Source organism: Nothobranchius furzeri, chromosome 4 (genome assembly GCF_043380555.1).
Source record: "Nothobranchius furzeri strain GRZ-AD chromosome 4, NfurGRZ-RIMD1, whole genome shotgun sequence".
Classification (NCBI taxonomy): Eukaryota; Metazoa; Chordata; class Actinopteri; order Cyprinodontiformes; family Nothobranchiidae; genus Nothobranchius; species Nothobranchius furzeri.
This window is the reverse complement of record NC_091744.1, coordinates 82,917,146-82,936,046: the sequence shown is the minus strand read 5'-3', so window position 1 is coordinate 82,936,046 and position 18,901 is coordinate 82,917,146. Positions and strand designations below refer to the sequence as shown.

Sequence of the window (18,901 nt, the reverse complement as noted above, 5' to 3'; positions counted from 1 at the left end):
GGACTCCCCAGGTACCTACGCCAGGATATTGTTCGTGGACTTCAGCTCTGCATTCAACACAATCCTGCCAGACCTCCTCCAAGACAAAATGTCCCAGATGAACGTGTCTGACCCCATCTGCAGGTGGATCACTGACTTCCTGACAGACAGGAAACAACAAGTCAGGCTGGGGAAGAATGTCTCGGACCAACGGACCATCAGCACCGGCTCACCACAGGGCTGTGTTCTTTCCCCTCTGCTCTTCTCCCTGTACACCAACAGCTGCACCTCCAAGCATGAGTCTGTCAAACTAATTAAGTTTGCTGACGACACCACCATCATCGGACTCATCTCTGATGGGGATGAGTCCGCTTACAGAATGGAGGCTGAACGGCTGGTGTCCTGGTGCAGCCACAACAACCTGGTGCTAAACACCCAGAAGACAGCGGAGGTTGTTGTGGACTTTAGGAAACACACACACCCCATCCCCCCCTTAAACCTGTCTGACATTCCCATCACGATGGTGGACTCATGTCGCTTCCTGGGCACCACCATCACCCAGGACCTCAGATGGGAGCCCACCATCACCACCATCAGAAAAAAGGCCCAGCAGAGGATGAACTTCCTGAGGCAGTTGAAGAAATTCAACCTATCACCACAGTCAATGAGGCAGTTCTACACCGCTATCATCGAGTCCATCCTCACCTCCTCCATCACCGTGTGGTCCGCTGGAGCTACCACCAGGGACAAGAAGAGGCTGCAGCGTGTCGTGCGCTCTGCAGAGAAGGTCATTGGCTGCAAACTCCCCTCCATTCAAGATCTGTACACCTCTAGGACATTGAGGCGTGCAGGTCGGATAACAGCTGACTCGTCTCACCCTGGACACAGTCTCTTCGACTCGCTCCCATCTGGCAGAAGGCTCAGATCCATTCGGACCAGAACCTCTCGCCACAAAAACAGTTTCTTCCCCTCTGCAGTTGGACTTTTGAATGAAAATCCTAGGGCAGCCCACTCAAGTTGATTGGTCCCAGTCACGTGACCCGATGCTGTGCTTGAACCATTCAACAAACACTCAGATTAATACCTACACGCATGGACGTAATTTTCACTTTAGAAGTGTGTGTGTGTGTGTGTGTGGGGGGGGGGGGGGGGGTGCATGGGGGTAGGGGGTGGGGAGGGGGGTAATCTTTACAGTATGTTCTAATGGGAAACAGGCTTCAACACAAACGGTTGTTTTCCACTTGGTCCTAGAGCTCAACCAGTGTCAATTTAATATAGCGTAATACTGTTTTTAGATGGTAAAAAGTGCAGGGGTCAAAACTTGACTTTGGAAAAAGTGGGGGGGACATGTCCCCCCTGTCCCCCCCCCCAAAATTACGTCCATGCCTACACGGAGTAGATAGCTGCTTCTCTAATTCTTGCCACTTTTTACATTAATAATTTTATCATGAGTGTTTTATTAGTTCTTATATTTGCTTATCTCTTGATTTTTTTCTATCTTACCTTCTGCACCAAAATACCGCAGCAATTTCCTAATGTTGTGACTTGGCACACATATGGCAATAAAAACTTCTGATTCTGATTTTAGCTGCACCTAGTAAGACGCCTGACTCCCATGCAGAAGACCTGGGTTTGATTCTGGATGTGAACATAGTTCATTTAGAGTTTCTTTTTTACATTAATGGTATATTTTTTTACAGTAAGATGCCCAAATTTTTATTTGAGACTCGCCGAACGGCATTGAATTCACAGATAAAAAAGATGTGGGTTCAACTTTCATTTTGGAACAATTTTTCAAGCAAGGGAAGGGAATGATCTGAGCATGCAGGAGGACTGACCCATCATAAACCTTTGTCGGCTGTGCTGAAGAGAAAGGTACAGAACCAAATTATTTAATTAGCTGCGCGTTCTCCTGTCCTCTGTCCTCCAGGACACACACACACACACACACACACACACACACACACACACACACACACACACACACACACACACACACACACACACACACACACACAAGGGACTGTCTCAGCTGTTATTTTCGTTAAGGAGTGTGCACGTACAGCATGCACACCTCATGCACGAGCCTACTATTGAAGCTGCCGTTACGCTTTTGGCCTGAGGGGGCGATCGCGAGCATAAAAATTCAAACTCCGTAAAGTCCCTTTAAAGCTGGTGTGTCGTTTATAATTGGGATTTTAAACCAAAACAGCATAACTGTAATAAAAAAGCATTTGATTTTTCTTCAGAAGTTTCTGAATAGAAAATGTAAATAATATACATGAACAAAAAATCTGAAATAGCAGAAATCGAGCATTACAACTAGGGCTGCAGCTATCGAACATTTTTGTAATCGAGTACTCTAATAAATGACCCTTTTGTGTTTGTAAACCATTATATCAAATAATAAATGTTATAAAATATGAAAGACTTCTTAAAATGAGCAAGCAATTTCCAGTTATTCTTCAAGTTTTATTCAAAATTACTTTTCAAAACTTCAGACAAAAACTAGGAGGATAACTATTGAAGCAGCGCTGCGAGCGGCTGCGGCCCAAACAGCACCAGAACCGCTCACGGTGCATGCGCAGACATGGCTCTGCAGCTGTTCCCCTATCAACACACATCCGTTTTCATTTCTAAACTTTATTTTCTCACACAATAACAAGGATTGTCGAGAAAGCATGTTTGTCGTGGTTATGTCAAATTATACTGACCACAAAACATTTATTTACTGTATTTCGTTTTCCTCATAAATACCTGTCCTCCTGCAGCAACCCCGAGGGACAACAAACATCAATAACAACACAATAAAAAGTACGACGTGTTGTGTAAAAACTAGGGATGTCCCGATCAGGTTTTTTTTTGCCCTCGAGTCCGAGTCATTTGATTTTGAGAATCTGCCGATACCGAGTCCCGATCCGATACTTTCGATACATAAAAAAAAGAAAAGAAATAAACATTTCCAGAATGTTCCTTATTTTTTAATTTAATTATCTTTTTATTTCAATTTTTAACAACAGATCACTTCTGTGAGGTAGCTTGAACAATCAAGTAATAAATAACATAAATTATTCACTTTTGGACTTTATTGCAAATATAAAAAGTCTAATATAAAAACAGATAGCACTTCAACTTAAAATACCTGGCAGGGGTCTACTTTGCCTCGGCCCCCAAAATGCTTGGGTACGCCCCTGGGCATGGGCCGGAGTTTTGAAGATGATCTGAACTGTAGTAACTACATAAAAACTACATGCTGATAAATTATTGCTTTATACGGGTACAAACGTGTAGTGGGATCAATCTACCTACATTTTCTTTTTAAGAACTTTATTTTGTTTTCTTGGTTTTTATTTTCCTGTTTTCCTGTCCTGTCTGTCTCTGACCTTCCTGCGTCTCCCAGTCCTCCAGAAAAACTCCTGCCTGCTCCCTTCTTTTTCACCTCACAAGTAACTTTTTAACCAGCAGATCAAATTGATCTACTGACCACAAAAAAATGCAGAGCGTGCGCCGCTCGGCTGCGCCAGTGACGAGCGCTGCAGAGCGAGCGCGTCCACACGTCATGCTCAAATACAGACAGAACTTACCTGAGAGAAAATGAACGGACACGAACGACTGTGTGTTAATTGTATATTTTTGGTGACGCCACTTAGAAACTTAGAAAATGTTGCTGTGGCCGTGTGCAGAACGCAGCTGGTCAGAAGCTTTGGGTAGGGATCATAAATGAGGGTTGGAATGTGGATCGCGGATACAAGAGGTGGAAATGTGTTTTCTGTGCAGGATGGCTGGGTCTACCCCTTTCCGGGTGGAGCTCGGAGTAGATCTGCTGCTTCTCCACATGGAGCCTGTTGAGGTGGCTCTGGCACAGGATGTCTCCTGAACGCCTCCCTGGTGAGGTTTTATGGGCACATCCAACCAGAAGACCCAAAGGAAGACTCAGGACACGCTGAAGGGACTATGTCTCTCGGGTTGCCAGGGAACGCCTTAGGGTTCCCCCAGAGGAGCTGGCCCAAGTGACTGGGGAGAGGGAATTCTGGGCCTGTTTATACTGCCCCCGTGACCTGACCCTGGATAAGCAGATGGATGGATCAGAAAATAACTTTTGGTAAATGGCCTGTATTTGATATAGCGCCTTCTAGAGTCCTGGAACCCCCCAAGGCACTTTACAACACAATCAGTCATTCACACATTCACACACTGGTGGGGATGAGCTACGATGTAGCCACAGCTGCCCTGGGGGCGCACTGACAGAGGCGAGGCTGCCGAGCACTGGCGCCACCGGTCCCTTCGACCACCACCAGCAGGCAAGGTGGGCTAGGTGTCTTGCCCAAGGACACAACAACAGCGACAGACTGAGCGGGGCTCGAACCTGCAACCTTCCGATTACGCGTGAGCACTCAACTCCTGCGCCACCATTGCCCCCATAGACTCCTGTTCATTTTGGGGGCAGTACGGGACCCACGTAGATGGGCGGACTTACCAAGCTTAGGCTATCCGGTTCAGCTGGGATGAGCTGATTCATTTAAAAATAAGCATATAAAGAAAAAAATAAGGTGGTAAAATTCAAAAATACAAAAGTGAACAGAATCATATAAAAGTGAAAAATAATAAACTACAGTTTTCAACGTCAGAATAGAAATATTTATGATAAACTACCGGTATGTTTAAATGGTTTCACTTAGCTGCATTTGATTGGCTGTTTGGACAGTGACGTCCCAGGTCAGCTGACAGGTTTGTTTTGCTCGCCTCGTCCTGATCAAAAACACCGACGGAGTGAGCAAGGCAGGAAGCAAGCGACGACGTCAAAACCACCAAACTCTTCTTCGTTTTAGTGACTTTTTAACCGAGCAGCTACCGAACCAGCGGCCCCGGAGACGTTAGAAAACAGTTTTAATTACGTTGAGCTGCTTTAACGTCGCCGCGACTCCGGTTTTTAGCGCCGTTAGCTGCTGACTGACGCAAAATGCCATCAGAGAAAACATTCAAACAAAGAAGGACGTTCGGTAGGTCTATCCCCTTTAAACCGCGTTTTTACTCATCTGTTCGTTTAGTTTGTGTTGTTGTGTAACCGTGGTAAATCCCAGCGGGTGTTTGAACGTGTCACGTCGCTGTTTGGGGGTTTAAATCGCTGACTTTAGCCGAGCTACTTCTGTCAGGTGGTTAAAACCAGGAGCCGAGGCCTGCCCTGGTTTCCTCAGACTGTCGCTAACGTCTCCTGTCGGGTTTAGATGTTGGACAGAAGGAAAGGAGCAGCTGGCTGGTTCCTCCTCGGCGTTGCCTTGAATCAGAGCAGCAGAAAAACAAAGAGGTGTCGAAATGCAGCTGAGCTGGGAGGAGAGCTGCAGGATTGGGGGATGGGACAGTTTCAGGGGAGAAAAGAGGAGTTCAGCCAGCTCCAAATGAAACCATGTGGACTTTATATCTGTTTGAGTTAGTTTGGTGGGGTAATTAGGCCCCATCAGTCATGCAGATGGGATTAAAGTTTGGTTTAGAGCTGGATGAGAGGCCTGCGTTGTTCTGGAAACACAGCAGTCATTGTTTACCCATTTGTGGTAATTAGGTTGTAGATATGGCAACATTTCATGTAATGAAACTATATCATCGGTTTGTTGTGATTTTTCAGATGATTGGTTAATTTATGCATTGTTTTAAATATGTTTGGGTTAGGGTTAGTTATGTCATATATATATATATATATATATATATATATATATATATATATAATGACAGATGGATGTGTATATCTATTTAAGTGCCAATGAGTTGGCCCCCCTTCCTCTGTAAACTCAACTTTTTTTGAACTTCCAGGTGAGACATTTTACTTATTTACATTTAAACTTATAAAGTTTGTTGAGCTGATACCAATTTTTTATGCAGTTTTGACCTGCCACTACTCATTTAAGATAATTCCCATTGTATCTCAAATGTGTTCAATAGACTACAATCTTTTTCACAAGTCTAATTTACAAATTAGCATTACTGGAGTAAAATGTCCACGTGAAAGATTTGTCATAGTGGTGCAAATTAGCACTAAGTATTTATTAAAAACCAAACTGGCTTGTTTTTTTCTCACCAGATAACAGAGTCAGTAGATGATGCTTCATATTGTCTATACACACACACATATTTATTTTATTTTTGTGCATTTCTACGCAGAATCTTAATTTAACGTTAATCTGATTATCTCATTACATAGCATCTTTTGAGATAAATCTAAATTGGTATCGGCCGTCTAATCGGTGTGTCTCGAGCGTTGTTTCAGAACGGAAATAAAACAAGTCTAGTGACATGACAGGTGGAGCAGACAGCCAGGGGAATTACACCACTTCAGGAAAACATCTACAGATGTGTTTACCTGTGTGTTAAACATGTTTTCCTCCCTGCTCTTGCAAATGAGTGAAAACACAAGTTTGTGTGATTGGAAACAGAAATGTGAACCTGTTGCCTGCAACTCTGGAAACGACTTTCCTGGAATGACTAAGAATAACCGACTTATGGCTCAGCTGGTCCAGGATGGCACAACAGCAGCATGTGAGGGCAGCCAGACCAGCAGGAACACTCAGATGTAGAAAGTTATGATGACTCATGATAGAAATGTGATCTGAGTACATTTCCACCTCAGGTGTAAAACTGTAGGTTAAGGCAGGCCTGTGCATGTTAAACTGTTCTGCTGACTCTTATTTCTGAGTTCACGTGTGAACGTTTACAGGTTTGACTCCTGAGGAAGAAAGTTTGTTCAGTTTGTCGTTTAATGACCTGAAAACCCTTCAGGGTGTTTCTGAAGAATTCCCAGGTTTGGACATAACAGAAAAACTCTTCAGGGACAATTCTTCCCGTTCTGAGTTTCATTTTCCTCTTTTTGTTTTGAACTTTGACTCAGACGCTGTTTGGGTTTGTATTTCTGGTCAGGAGAGACTGACACATTCAGGGCGAATCACGGGACATTTCATCAACTTTCCGCCAGAAAAAACAAACATCTGGCAGCAGCTTGTGATCAGCTGATAGAATTAGACATTCTTGACAGTCGGGACACTCCTGAGTAAACATTTAGCTTTGTGGCAGAGCCGCGGTAAGTCAGAGCTTCAGCTGACGGCTGAGTGATCGCTTGGCTTCAGTTTCCATTAAAGGAATTTCTGTTCCTTTAATTTTAGGTTTGTTCGACGCCATTTTGAGCATAACTGAAACGGGCTGACACTCCGAGTCCCAGGTTGGTTCTGTCTAGTCTCAGAGAACATTCAAAGTTCAGCGGGTGTGTTTATTTGGATCCGAACTGTTTGTGAACGGTCAGTTGGAAAAAAAAGTTTACCGGAATCTTAAGCAGTTTAAGAAACCAATTTAAAGAGCAAGTCACCCCCTACCAGAGTGTTACTCCACTCCCACTTCCTGTTTGAAAAATGCAACAAATGCTGTTGCCTAGCAGACCGAGAGGGCAGAGCCGCTAACAAACACACACACACACAGGCTCACAATAACATTGTGACATCATATGGTACCAGGTAATTAGGGCTGGGGGTAAACGATTATTTTTAAAACGATTATTCTGACGATTATTTTATCGAATAGTCGACTATTCTAATGACTATTTAGAAAATTAATCTAATGATTATTTTTCTATTGCACAATTAACAAAAACCAGAAAATCTCAAATAAATTCCTCAAAAAAATTGATAAATTCTTACTGTAAGAGAATAAACACTACAGGCCTTCCATTTTGTATAACACTGCTTTTATTGTGTTGGTTGGTTATGTTCTGGTGACATGTAGAACTTGGGAGTGCAGGCTGCTGCCTGAGAGGTGGTAGAAGATGGAGTGTCTCCATGCTGCTTTGTTTTGGTCACTTATGTGCGTGAGGCGAGTGGTCTTACGGGTTAAACCAAACTCAGGTGATATTTTACACTAAACCGAAAACCCACAACACTCTAAATGTAATAAAAGGGAGATCTACACCGCAAAAAAGATGAACTCTAAACCAAAACGTAACAGCTTATCCCAACGCAAGAAGCTGTTAGCGAAGATGCTAACAGTAGCTTTACCAACATTAAGTTCAAGTTACCAAGTTTAAATAAACCAAAAACACCCGGCAGCAAACAGACCAGCATGGAGGAGAGACTGCTAGCACCAAAACAGCTCTCCTCATGTCTGAAAGAAGCTCCTTAATGAAGGGAGAAACGCTCCCGGTGATTTTCTACATCTGCGGTAGGCACGAAGCAGCGCATCTGACCCCGGAAGTTGTTGTCCGTTGCCGGGAGACGAAGGGGCAAAACAGGAAAATAATCTAGTAGTGGACGGACGTTGTTCCGGGTCTTCGGTATTTGGCGGAGATGTTAGTGAAGGCGGAGGAGGGCGAACTAGAGGAAAAACAGGCAGATTCCTCCTCTATTTACAAACTCCTGGGGATGCAACAAGTGGGCGCGGTGCGTCGACTTCCGGATCTGATGTCGACAAATTTTTAGAATCGAGCCGTCGACTTCGTCGAGGCTTCGCTACAGCCCTACAGGTCTTAGCCAATAGCAGATTTATATTCAAATGCAGTGCAGAGTTTTTACCTGACAACGGCACAACACTGACAGTTTTAGGCAGAAAATTAAATTTTAACTAAAATGCACTAAAATGTAAAACTATTGACACACGTGTCTGCAGCACGATTAGACACATATTTATATAGTTTATCAGAAAAAAAGTGGATTTGGGGGTGACTTGCTCTTTAAGCTTCAGATGCGGCCTGGGCCGACAACAAAAACTATCATGAAGTACTGCATCGTGGTTTTTGGAGTGACTGAAAACACTTTTCAGCAGGACAAGTGGATCCTAATTTCTGACCACCGATCCATGAATCACTAGGAAAGCGTTGTTAAAGCCAGAGTGGGTTTTAGGAAAACTGAACAGGTTGTAGCCGTGGACCACCCAAACCTGTAGAACCACACGGAGTCTACATTTGTTAACCAAATCTGTGGACATGCCGGGACTTTATGCAAATAAAACAGATTTTCCCCTCAGCTCTTCCTTGTTGGTTTCATCCCGTCTCTCTTTGTCGTCCCACAGAGCAGCGAGTAGAAGATGTGAGGCTGATCCGAGAGCAGCATCCTAACAAGATTCCTGTGAGTAATGAGTATTTATTTAGAAAAGTCTGGGTTTTCAGCTGTTTCCAGACAGTTTGATAATTAAATCATCCCTTTTTCTTTTTATCTGTTTTGCTTCTAAGCTGCCAGATTTTCTCCTAATCTCTTTAAAGTGGGATTTTCCAGAGTTTTCCAGAATTCCTGAAGCAAATTTCAGCCCTCTGAGTGGAAAACAGAAAGGAGGGATGATTCAGCTCGGGAGTGTTGTAGTTTATTTGTTTATGGGTTAGCTGTCTCCTAGCAACCAACGTTAAACAAAGCGCACCTCGTGTTTCACCTGCTCGGTTTATCATTTTCAGATAAAGTGTCGGAGCTGATCTCCATCTGCCGCCCGGTCAGGCCCTCCTGTCTGCTGAGCACTTCCTGTGTTCTCTCTGGGGGTTGTAAACCGCCGTGTCATGGTGAGGGCTGAGACCAGAGGCAGATGTGCTGTGTCACTGTAACTCATCTCTATGCAGACACTTCCTGTGGGGGAGCAGCGGCCTGACCGACGGATTTCAGACTTCTTTTTTGTGTTTTGTATCTGCAGAAAGAAACAGTCATAGAAAAGTTATGGTCAAACGGTTGAGTTACAGAATTAATGCTAAGTAAAGATGGCTGCCGAGATTGGTCATTATAGTCGATTTGATCAGTTTACCATTAGAATTCCTTAAATCTGAGGTTTTAAAAGCTTTCCTTGCTTTTGCTTCTGAGCTCTGCTGACATTTGGAGCCACTTTTGTCTGAAATCAACTGGTTAAAGTCCAGGAGTTCCTCAGGGTTCCTCAGCGGGACAAGGGGATGTTGTTTAAAATGTCGGACTGGCTGATCAGGTGACATTTGGAGGAGGATTCACATGTTAATGTTTGATAAGTTTAGGAATATGTTGGAGATGAGGTTTGGAATTTGGCAGCGCTGTCCAGGTCGGTTCTGGTGTTGTTCCCGTTCCAAACTTCCTCCCACACGGCTGCAGCTCTCAGCCTCTGATGAGCACCGCGGTCATCTAAAAGCTTCCTATCATCATCATCTGATATTGTGTCTCAGACCGCTGTAGAGCCCACCAGGGTTCACATTAAACTGAAATGTGGTTCAGAGCCCTTTCCGCTGTTCTAGAGGATGGAGGTTCCTCCCATCAGCACCAACTTTTATGGTGAAACTGACAGAGCAGATTCGTCGTCGTCTTCCTCCGCTTATCCGGGTCCGGGTCGTGGGGGCAGCATCCCAACTAGGGAGCTCCAGACCGTCCTCTCCCCGGCCACCTCCACCAGCTCCTCCGGCAGGACCCCAAGGCGTTCCCGGACCAGATTGGAGATGTAACCTCTCCAACGTGTCCTGGGTCGACCCGGGGGCCTCCTGCCGGCAGGACATGCCCGAAACACCTCCCCAGGGAGGCGTCCAGGAGGCATCCTGACCAGATGCCCAAACCACCTCAACTGACTCCGTTCGATCCGGAGGAGCAGCGGTTCTACTCCGAGTCCCTCCCAAATGTCCGAGCTCCTCTCCCTATCTCTAAGGCTGAGCCCGGCCACCCTACGGAGGAAACTCATTCAGGCCGCTTGTATCCGCGATCTCGTTCTTTCGGTCATTACCCAAAGCTCATGACCATAGGTGAGGATTGGGACGTAGATCGACCGGTAAATCGAGAGCCTGGCTTTCTGGCTCAGCTCCCTCTTCACCACGACAGATCGGCTCAGCGTCCGCATCACTGCAGACGCCGAACCAATCCGCCTGTCGATCTCCCGATCCCTCCTACCCTCACTCGTGAACAAGACCCCGAGATACTTAAACTCCTCCACTTGAGGTAGGACCTCTCCCCCGACCCGGAGTTGGCTAGCCACCCTTTTCCAGTTGAGAACCGTGGTCTCAGAGCAAGATTATTGATGACAAATAAACATCCCTTATTTGGTTTGCACCTAAAGTTCTTTCCTAGTTTGACATGTTTTGCCTCAGAAGTTGTTCCCCGTTTGTCTTTGTAAGGATGTTTAAATGGAGACCAAGTAACTTTTTCATATTCCATGTTTTTCTGAGCCAGTATGTGCTAAATGAACCTTTCCAGGGTTAATGAAAAGTCACTCCACCCTCTGTGGCCTGAAAAGCACACTGAGCCTCTCCGGACCGCTCCGTGGAAATCTCACAAAGTCACGCTTTCCGGCAATCCATGTTTGCACCTCTGAACAGACGAGCTATAGCTGCTTAGCGTTTAATGTAACGTTTTTATCATGGCGGAGCCTCAGAAGAAACTTAAGAAAACATTTATCTGATGAAGCTAAAAGAATGAATGGAGGACGAAGAGCCTGTGTGTAATCACCCAGCGTTCTGCGTTTGGGATGGCCGACACGCTACACGCTTTCCCCGTGGTCACATGATTCCTCCCATTACATTTAAGTGGCAAGCCAACATGCTACAGCTGGAGTTTCCAGGAGGTTTTAGATCGTGAACACAGCTGATATGTTGCTCCTGCAGAAACTAATGAAGGCTGAGGAGACATTTCTTCAGTTAGATTAAAGGTGTGGAACACAGAAACCCCATTTATAAATTTTATTCTGGTTATAATTGCTCACTGTGTTTCATGCAGGCTGAACTTGATGATAGTCTCCTACACCTAGGGTTGTCACGGTATGAAAATGTAACCTCACGGTTATTGTGACCAAAATTATCACGGTTTTCGGTATTATCGCGGTATTTTTTAAACGGTGTTGCATATGTTCAGAAAGCATTGATAGGCCTGTTCTACACAAACTGAAATAGTTTAGAAAAGGTTTAACCGTGTTTATTAAACCTAAAATAACACAAAGCCTTAGCAAAAGTGCAACTTTTCACAAGTAAAGGAACAAATAGCTTCTTTTTCTGGAACGTGTTACAGTAGTCAGTGCAGGTTTAAATGACACAAATCCAAACATTCAAAACATAAACAATATGTAAACAAATCAAAGAAACACCACTTGTTTTCTCATATACTTGTTTTCTTCATTATCAAAATGAAAATCTAAAACTCCAGTCCACACTTGACTTGAGCACTGTACAAGTCAACCTTAAAAAAATATGTATTTAAAATAAATAGCCACTTTAAACAAATTACTAAAATAACTACTACACTATGTAATCAAATCCAAATGTTCAAGTATAAATGGCATTGAATAAGTAAACAAATCAATGACAAGGAACTAATTGTATATTTCTCTTCATCATCAACAAATAAGATGCTTCATCCAGCAACAGGGTGTCCGTGACACGGTTTAAATGCTGGCAGAGGACGCTGCGGCTGCAGTATATAGTGACTCGTTGCATTCTCCCTCAATCAAAAGTCCTCACGTCATGCATTTAAGCTAAAATGCTAATGTTAACTTACCTTGCACTGGCTGTAGAGACGTGGGTGATGGTCACGCAGATGTGCCATTAGATTTGAAGTGTTGCTGCCTTCTGCAGACACTTGCTTCCTGCACGTTCTGCAAACGGGATAGCCGTCTTCTATTAACTGTCCCTCAGCATTTTTCAGAAATCCAAAATATGCCCATACTTCCGATTTAGTCTTCTTTGAGGGCTGATGGATGTCCTGGGCGCTGCCGTCTCCTCCTTCGGCCATTATTTCAGCTTCAAAGTTTTGGTGCCGTTGCAAACTAAAAAGTGCGTGTGCGCGCCGCGGGAACTTCAGCTGAAGCGACGGTGGCTGGTAAGGGTCATCGCGCCGAAACCGCGGCCACGGTAAACCCACCGAGATAATATAGTTTTTTTAAAAACTGGACGGTTATTTTTATTGTCAACTTTTTTACCGGGGTTTACCGCTATACCGGTTACCGTGACAACCCTACCTACACCTATCTCCTGCATTAGCTTCTGATGGAAAATAGACGGTGAAACTCTAGGATTAGGAAACCTGACAGATCTACGTCACACTGTCACTTCTCATCCATCTTGGCTCATGAATAGGAAGGCTGTTGTTTTTTTTTAATGTCTAGGAATCAGCAGAGGCAGTGCCAGCTAGTAGAAGCTAACGTTAGCATTAGCAACACCGCCACACAGCAGAACTCCTTCACACTTGTGTTATTTGTGGAGGTAAAACATCCATGTTGCAAGTCAGTGGTTGAGTCGCATTGCAGTTAGCCAACCCGGGGCGAGATGTCCACATGTCAACTCCAAAACCTGCCGTCTGCAACTCCGCTGTGATGTGGGCAACTTTAGTTCCAACAAATGATGCACTGGTGTATTTTTATCCACCTGAGAACAACTTACAGGGCGTCCTACTATAGAGTCCACTGCAAATGTGTTGATTAAACAAGTGTTCCACTCCTTTAAGGTGTTTAAAAGCCGAACGCTCTGCGAGGAGGAGTGTTTCACTTTCGGTTTTACGACAGTGGATGAAAGTGGACTCTAGGGGGCGCTAAAAGCAAGCCCAAACTGCAAAGAGTTCCTTCAGGGTATCTGCGGGCCCTTAAAAAGTCTTAGCTTTTCCAAATTTAAGGCCTTAAAAATCCTTAAAAATTACAAATAGTCCTTAAATACAGTTTCCAGAGGTTTTAAATGACCAAAGACCCAATAAACAAGATTCTTTTATTTCTATAAAATTTTTGTGAATTTCTAGTTGGTGTTCAGCATTTTTGTGTACGATGTTGCCGTACGCGGAACCGTACACATTCAGTTGGTTGTGAAAGGGGGCTACTTTTAGATGAGCACGTTAGCTGGTTAAGCTAGTGGGAGCTTGCGCCATGGGGAAGTGCAAGTTTAATGGTAACTGGATGGCTAATCCCACGATCGCGGCGTGGTTAACACCGGTTCCAGGCAATAGCTGGAAATTATAGCTTAAATTTAATTTAAAAAAATAAATGACCCGCATTTGTATAGCGCCTGTCAGAGTAAGGACTCCAAAGCGCTTTACACTACAGTGTATCATTCATCCATTCACACACACGGATTCACACACTGATGGTGATGAGCTACGATGTAGCCACAGCTGCCCTGGGGTGCACTGACAGAGGCGCCACCGGTACCTCCGACCACCACCAGCAGGCAAGGTGGGTTAAGTGTGATGCCCAAGGACACAACAGCAGAATGTCCGGAGCCGGGACCAAACCTGCAACCTTCCGATTACTGGACTACCCGCTCAACCTGTTGAGCTACTGCTGCCTTGCTTAAATAGCTTAAATTTGGTCAAAGTGGCCTTAAAAAAGGTCTTAAAAAGTCTTAAATTTGGCTCCCTTAAACCTGCAGATACCCTGTCCTTTAAATCCTGTTTGGAGACAGAAAATAAAATTTTAAATAGTTTCTTTAGTTTCACAAAAGGTACCTAGACTTTAAAAATGGCCCCAAAGTACTAAAGAATCTGGCATCTTCCTCATCTTTTAATAATTTAGAAAAAATCTTTTATATTTAGAAGTTTTTGTGAAGCGCCCCGTGAGTTTTATCTTGAGAGGCGCTATAGAAACGATCGTTTTCTTTCTTTTTTTCCCAGGAGTGGATGTCACAAGATGTTCACCCTGAGGTCAGAGGTCAGTGCTCAGAAAAATGACTAAAAATGCCGAAAGCAAGAGTTCCACCCCAAAGGTTTAAGGTGATGTTGGGTTATTAAAGTCTCACCTGAGCAAATCACAAGATTTCTGGGACTCATTTAGTCATTTTTACTGGAAAAGTTCAGATCATCTTTAAACTTGAGCGGTCTTCAGGTTTTTATTCCTTTGTCGACGTGTTCCACATTCCTGACTGACATCTTTGCTCGGATGACCTTAGTCATTTATTTTGTCTTGCAGCGTTTAAGCCACTTCCTTTAAAGAATAAAACAGCTTCCTCTGATGTCGGCTGATCCTGTCGCCGGTCCTCTCAGCCTCCCGCCCTTCTGAGAAAAAAAAAAGACTTTTTCAAAATGTAGAGCAGAAAATCTGATTCTGTGGATCGTAGACGCTGTTCTCAGATCAGTTTTACATGTCGGGGCTAGGGATGCACCGATACTGGTATCGGTATTGGTGCAGATACCGATACGATACTGGTATCTGTATCGGTAAAAGTTGACCGATACCAGGAACTGATACCAATGCAGTTGCTTGAAAATGGCTTCACTGTAACTTGTCATTTCTGTTCACCTAATATTTTAGTTTTGTGATGATTTCCATTCATATATTTCACTTTTTTTATCTACCTCACAGTCTTTTCCTGTTGAAAGCAGAGAAGAAAATAAAATCTGTATTCCAAATCATTGCATTTTTTTGTGTAGTAGAAGAATCGGTATCAGTAATCGGCATCGGCGAGTACTCAGATCCAAGTATCGGTATCGTATCGGTTAGGAAAAAGGTGGTATTGTTGCATCCCTAGACGGGGCTTCAGGCTCAAAAACGGCTCAGCGGGTGAAGCGTTAAACTGCACTTAGACACTGATGGCTGAGGGTGTAAGTGGGGTGGTGCGGTGGCATCAGCTGGCATAGGTCAGATGATGCCCGCACTGCCCGCTCACCACAACCATGGAATACACCTCATGATCACACAACACTATATTGGAGCAGGCGGAGGGAGACTAGGGGTCTTAGCCACCTCTGTTGTCACTGGGCCTCCTGGGGCTGGAGGCTAGGAGGGAGATCTGGCCGTCTGGTTGGGGTCTGGGGTGGTGGGCTGGCTGTGCTCAGCGTTGGGCGGGGGAGCCTGCTCAGCAGCACCCCAGCAGAAAGGGTCAAACTCTGGTAACCGGTGATGGTTGTACCCCATGTGCAGCAGTACCGGGACCAGAGTGAATAGGGTGTGTATGGGGAGCATGAGTGGGTGTCCGGCGTGCATTTTTGTAATTCTTGGGTTGTATGTGTATGTGTGAGCATGAGGGAGGGAGTGTGTGACTGTGTTTGTGTATGACTGTATATGTCAGGTGGGGCCTTTGACTCCTCCCCTCTCCTGGAACTTCTCTTGATGATATAGATCTTTGTCCCCCCTCCCCCTGCCACACCTGGTGTGGGGGCTTGTGCCATGGTCTGCCTGAGTGTTCGTGGCAACCGGGTCTGGGGGTTTAAGATTTTGGCATCTGCCTGATAGATCCCGGTGGCTGCCTGGTGGGGTCTGGGTCCCTGGGCTCTGCTGGGTCCCCGGCGGGGGTGGTCGCCCCTGGGTCCCGGGCTCGGCCGGCTAGGGGGTGGGAGGCTGCGGGCGGGTGGGCCTGTGGGCTTGCCGCTGATATCTCCGGGGACTCTGCCGGCAGCTGGTTGTGGCCCCCTGGGGCGATCCTCTGTGCCTCTCGAGGGGGGCGGGGGCCTTCCTGGTTGCAGTCTCCTTGGGGTTCCTGTGTTCTGGGGCAGCGCCTGGATCTCTGGGACTTGGAGCTCCCTCCGTCTCCTGCGCATCTTTGGGGGGCGGATCTGTGGTCCCTCACACTCTCTGTTGGACGCTCCTATAGAAAAGCCTTACATAAACAAGCGCGTGTACACACACAGGTGCTCACATGGTGCTCTCAAAAGTATGGGCTTGGGCACGTTAAACACACGTCTTAAGACTATGGTGGGCACTTAATGCACTGTGATTTATTATCGTGATTCTTCAGTTAAGCAATGTTGATTATATATTTTTTTCATCAAGTTGACGCAGTGATAGCTAGATCTTGTTGTATTGTGGTTGTGTCCCTTTTTTTTGTGTCCTTTTGCTTTTTTTTGTCTTTTTCTGCAGGTCTAGAAGCAGACTCTTGTTCATTGTTTATTTTTGTCCCCCCCCCCCCCCCCCCCCCCCACACACACACCTTTTCTTTTCCTTTCTCTTTCACCTCTGTCTCCGTGTCTGGTCGGAATTACAAAGCATTCAGCAACAATAACAAAGTTTTAAGTATCAGGCGTGACATTAAAAGCAAACGCTTTGATGCTCCACCTGAGAATAAATCTGTAAGGCTTGTCACCAGCATTCAGACATCAATTCTGCTTGCTTCACAGCCAGACAGGACACGGTAAAAAAAAAAAAAAAAGTAATCGGTATCGGCGAGTATGCTGATCCAAGTATCGGTATCGTATCGGTTAGGAAAAAAGTGGTATCGTTGCATCCCTAGACGGGGCTTCAGGCTCAAAAACGGCTCAGCGGGTGAAGCGTTCATGGAGCTGAGTGGCAACAAAGCTTGATAATTATTAATGTTGTTGTTATCCTTTAGGTGATCATTGAGAGATATAAAGGAGAAAAGCAGCTTCCCATCCTGGATAAGACGAAGTTCCTGGTGCCGGATCACGTAAACATGAGTGAACTCATTAAGATCATCAGGTACTCCTCGTCCTCCTTCTCCTCCTTCTCCTCCACTACAGCTGATGTTTAGCTTCACTTGGGTGTTTTCTCTAAAAGACTGAAGTTTGTGAATTAATGATCATAACTGCACAAATGTAACTTTTAAAAGAAGAAAATGTAAAGTTTTCTAGAGCTGCTTTAACTAAATCATCATTTGACTGTTCGGTATCGGCCGGTCAGAGCTGTAGAAAGGTTGGTGCTGGGTTATTTCCTCAGAAATGGAAGGAGCCGTCAGCTGTTTCTCTCCTCGTCCACCAGGAGGCGCCTCCAGCTGAACTCCAACCAGGCCTTCTTCCTGCTGGTTAATGGACACAGCATGGTGTCCGTGTCGGCGGCCATCTCTGAGGTGTACGAACGCGAGCGGGACCAGGACGGTTTCCTCTACATGGTCTACGCTTCCCAGGAGACTTTCGGCGCTGCCCCGTGAACGGTCTTCCAGCTCTCTTCCATCTGGCCCGGCGATTGGACACCTGTAGTTTCTAGTCTTCCCCTCCCACAGTTCCCATCATGTACCTCTTTAGTCTGGTAGTGCAGGTCCAAAAAGGCTCGAGCTTTTAATCGTGGTTTAGCTCAACTGTAAAACTCCCAGAACCTCCGATTTTAGAGAACGCCGTCAGCGACTCGGTGTTGTCCTCTCCGGTTGGCGGCTGTTACTTCAGTGTTGTTCCTCCCGTGTAAATACGTTTCCGTTCCCTGCTGCTCATCCATCAGATCATCGGAGACTAGAGAGTAGAGGGTCCGGATCCAGGTTCTGTTTTTATTAGAGATTTTTATTGGAGTAGATTTTTAACATCTGCTGCGTCTCACCATTCCCTTCCCGGTCCTGCTCCGGCATTTTTAATTTTTCCTTCCTGCCTCCAAGCCTGAAGCATCTTCCCTGTAACGGATGTCTGAAAGTCGCTTTGCTCTCAGAACACAAGATTGTAGTTTACAGAAAATCTATAGAAGTCTTTATGAAGCGATGCCTTGGCGGTCAGACGACGGTGACTTAAAACACCGTGGTGAGTGAAACCCAGTGGGAGCTGGGTCTGGTGTCGCGTCCTCTTCCTCGCATCGTTCCCGAGTTCTCCCCAGCGGACCGAGCGGATCTGTCCGGGTTCGGGGGGTCGTGTGACTGCTCTGTGGCTTTTTAAGGGCTGCTGCCCGTCTGAAAGCAGATCTTCACCACCACCACCACTTCCTGTGCTGTTGTGCTCCTCCTCTTCATCACCGCCATCATAACACATTGAAGTTTAGCTGCTTTATATTAAGGTATTATCGTTTCGGTTCTTTTATTTCATGTGATTTTACGTCTTTAATGTCTGCAGTTTGGAAAGGTGATGCCATTGCTTTTACACACACACACACACACACACACACACACACACACACACACACAGCCTACTTTATGTATTTATGTTGGTATTTTGTAAACAATAAATAGACATGACAAAAATGACTTCATTGCTTTTAATCCTTATTTTACTAAATGTTACATTTTGTGGTAAAAATTCTTAAAATATACTAAAGTAAAATGTTATTTAAAAAAAATGCTGCAGAATTAATCATCTTTCCTGATTTCAGACATCTGTGGCTTTGGCAAAAGCTGAATTATTTGTTTGTA

General features: G+C 45.0%; 1 protein-coding gene across 1 annotated transcript; it reads left to right on the top strand.

Annotated features, from left to right (window-relative positions):
• The first annotated feature begins 4,701 nt into the window (after window positions 1-4,701).
• Window positions 4,702-18,736, top strand: map1lc3b (microtubule-associated protein 1 light chain 3 beta). Its single transcript, XM_015965204.3, has 4 exons — window positions 4,702-4,979; window positions 9,019-9,074; window positions 17,171-17,277; window positions 17,557-18,736. The coding sequence occupies exons 1-4, from the start codon at window positions 4,940-4,942 to the stop codon at window positions 17,723-17,725; spliced, it is 372 nt and encodes a 123-aa protein (XP_015820690.1). The 5' UTR covers window positions 4,702-4,939; the 3' UTR covers window positions 17,726-18,736.
• Window positions 18,737-18,901: the final 165 nt, after the last annotated feature.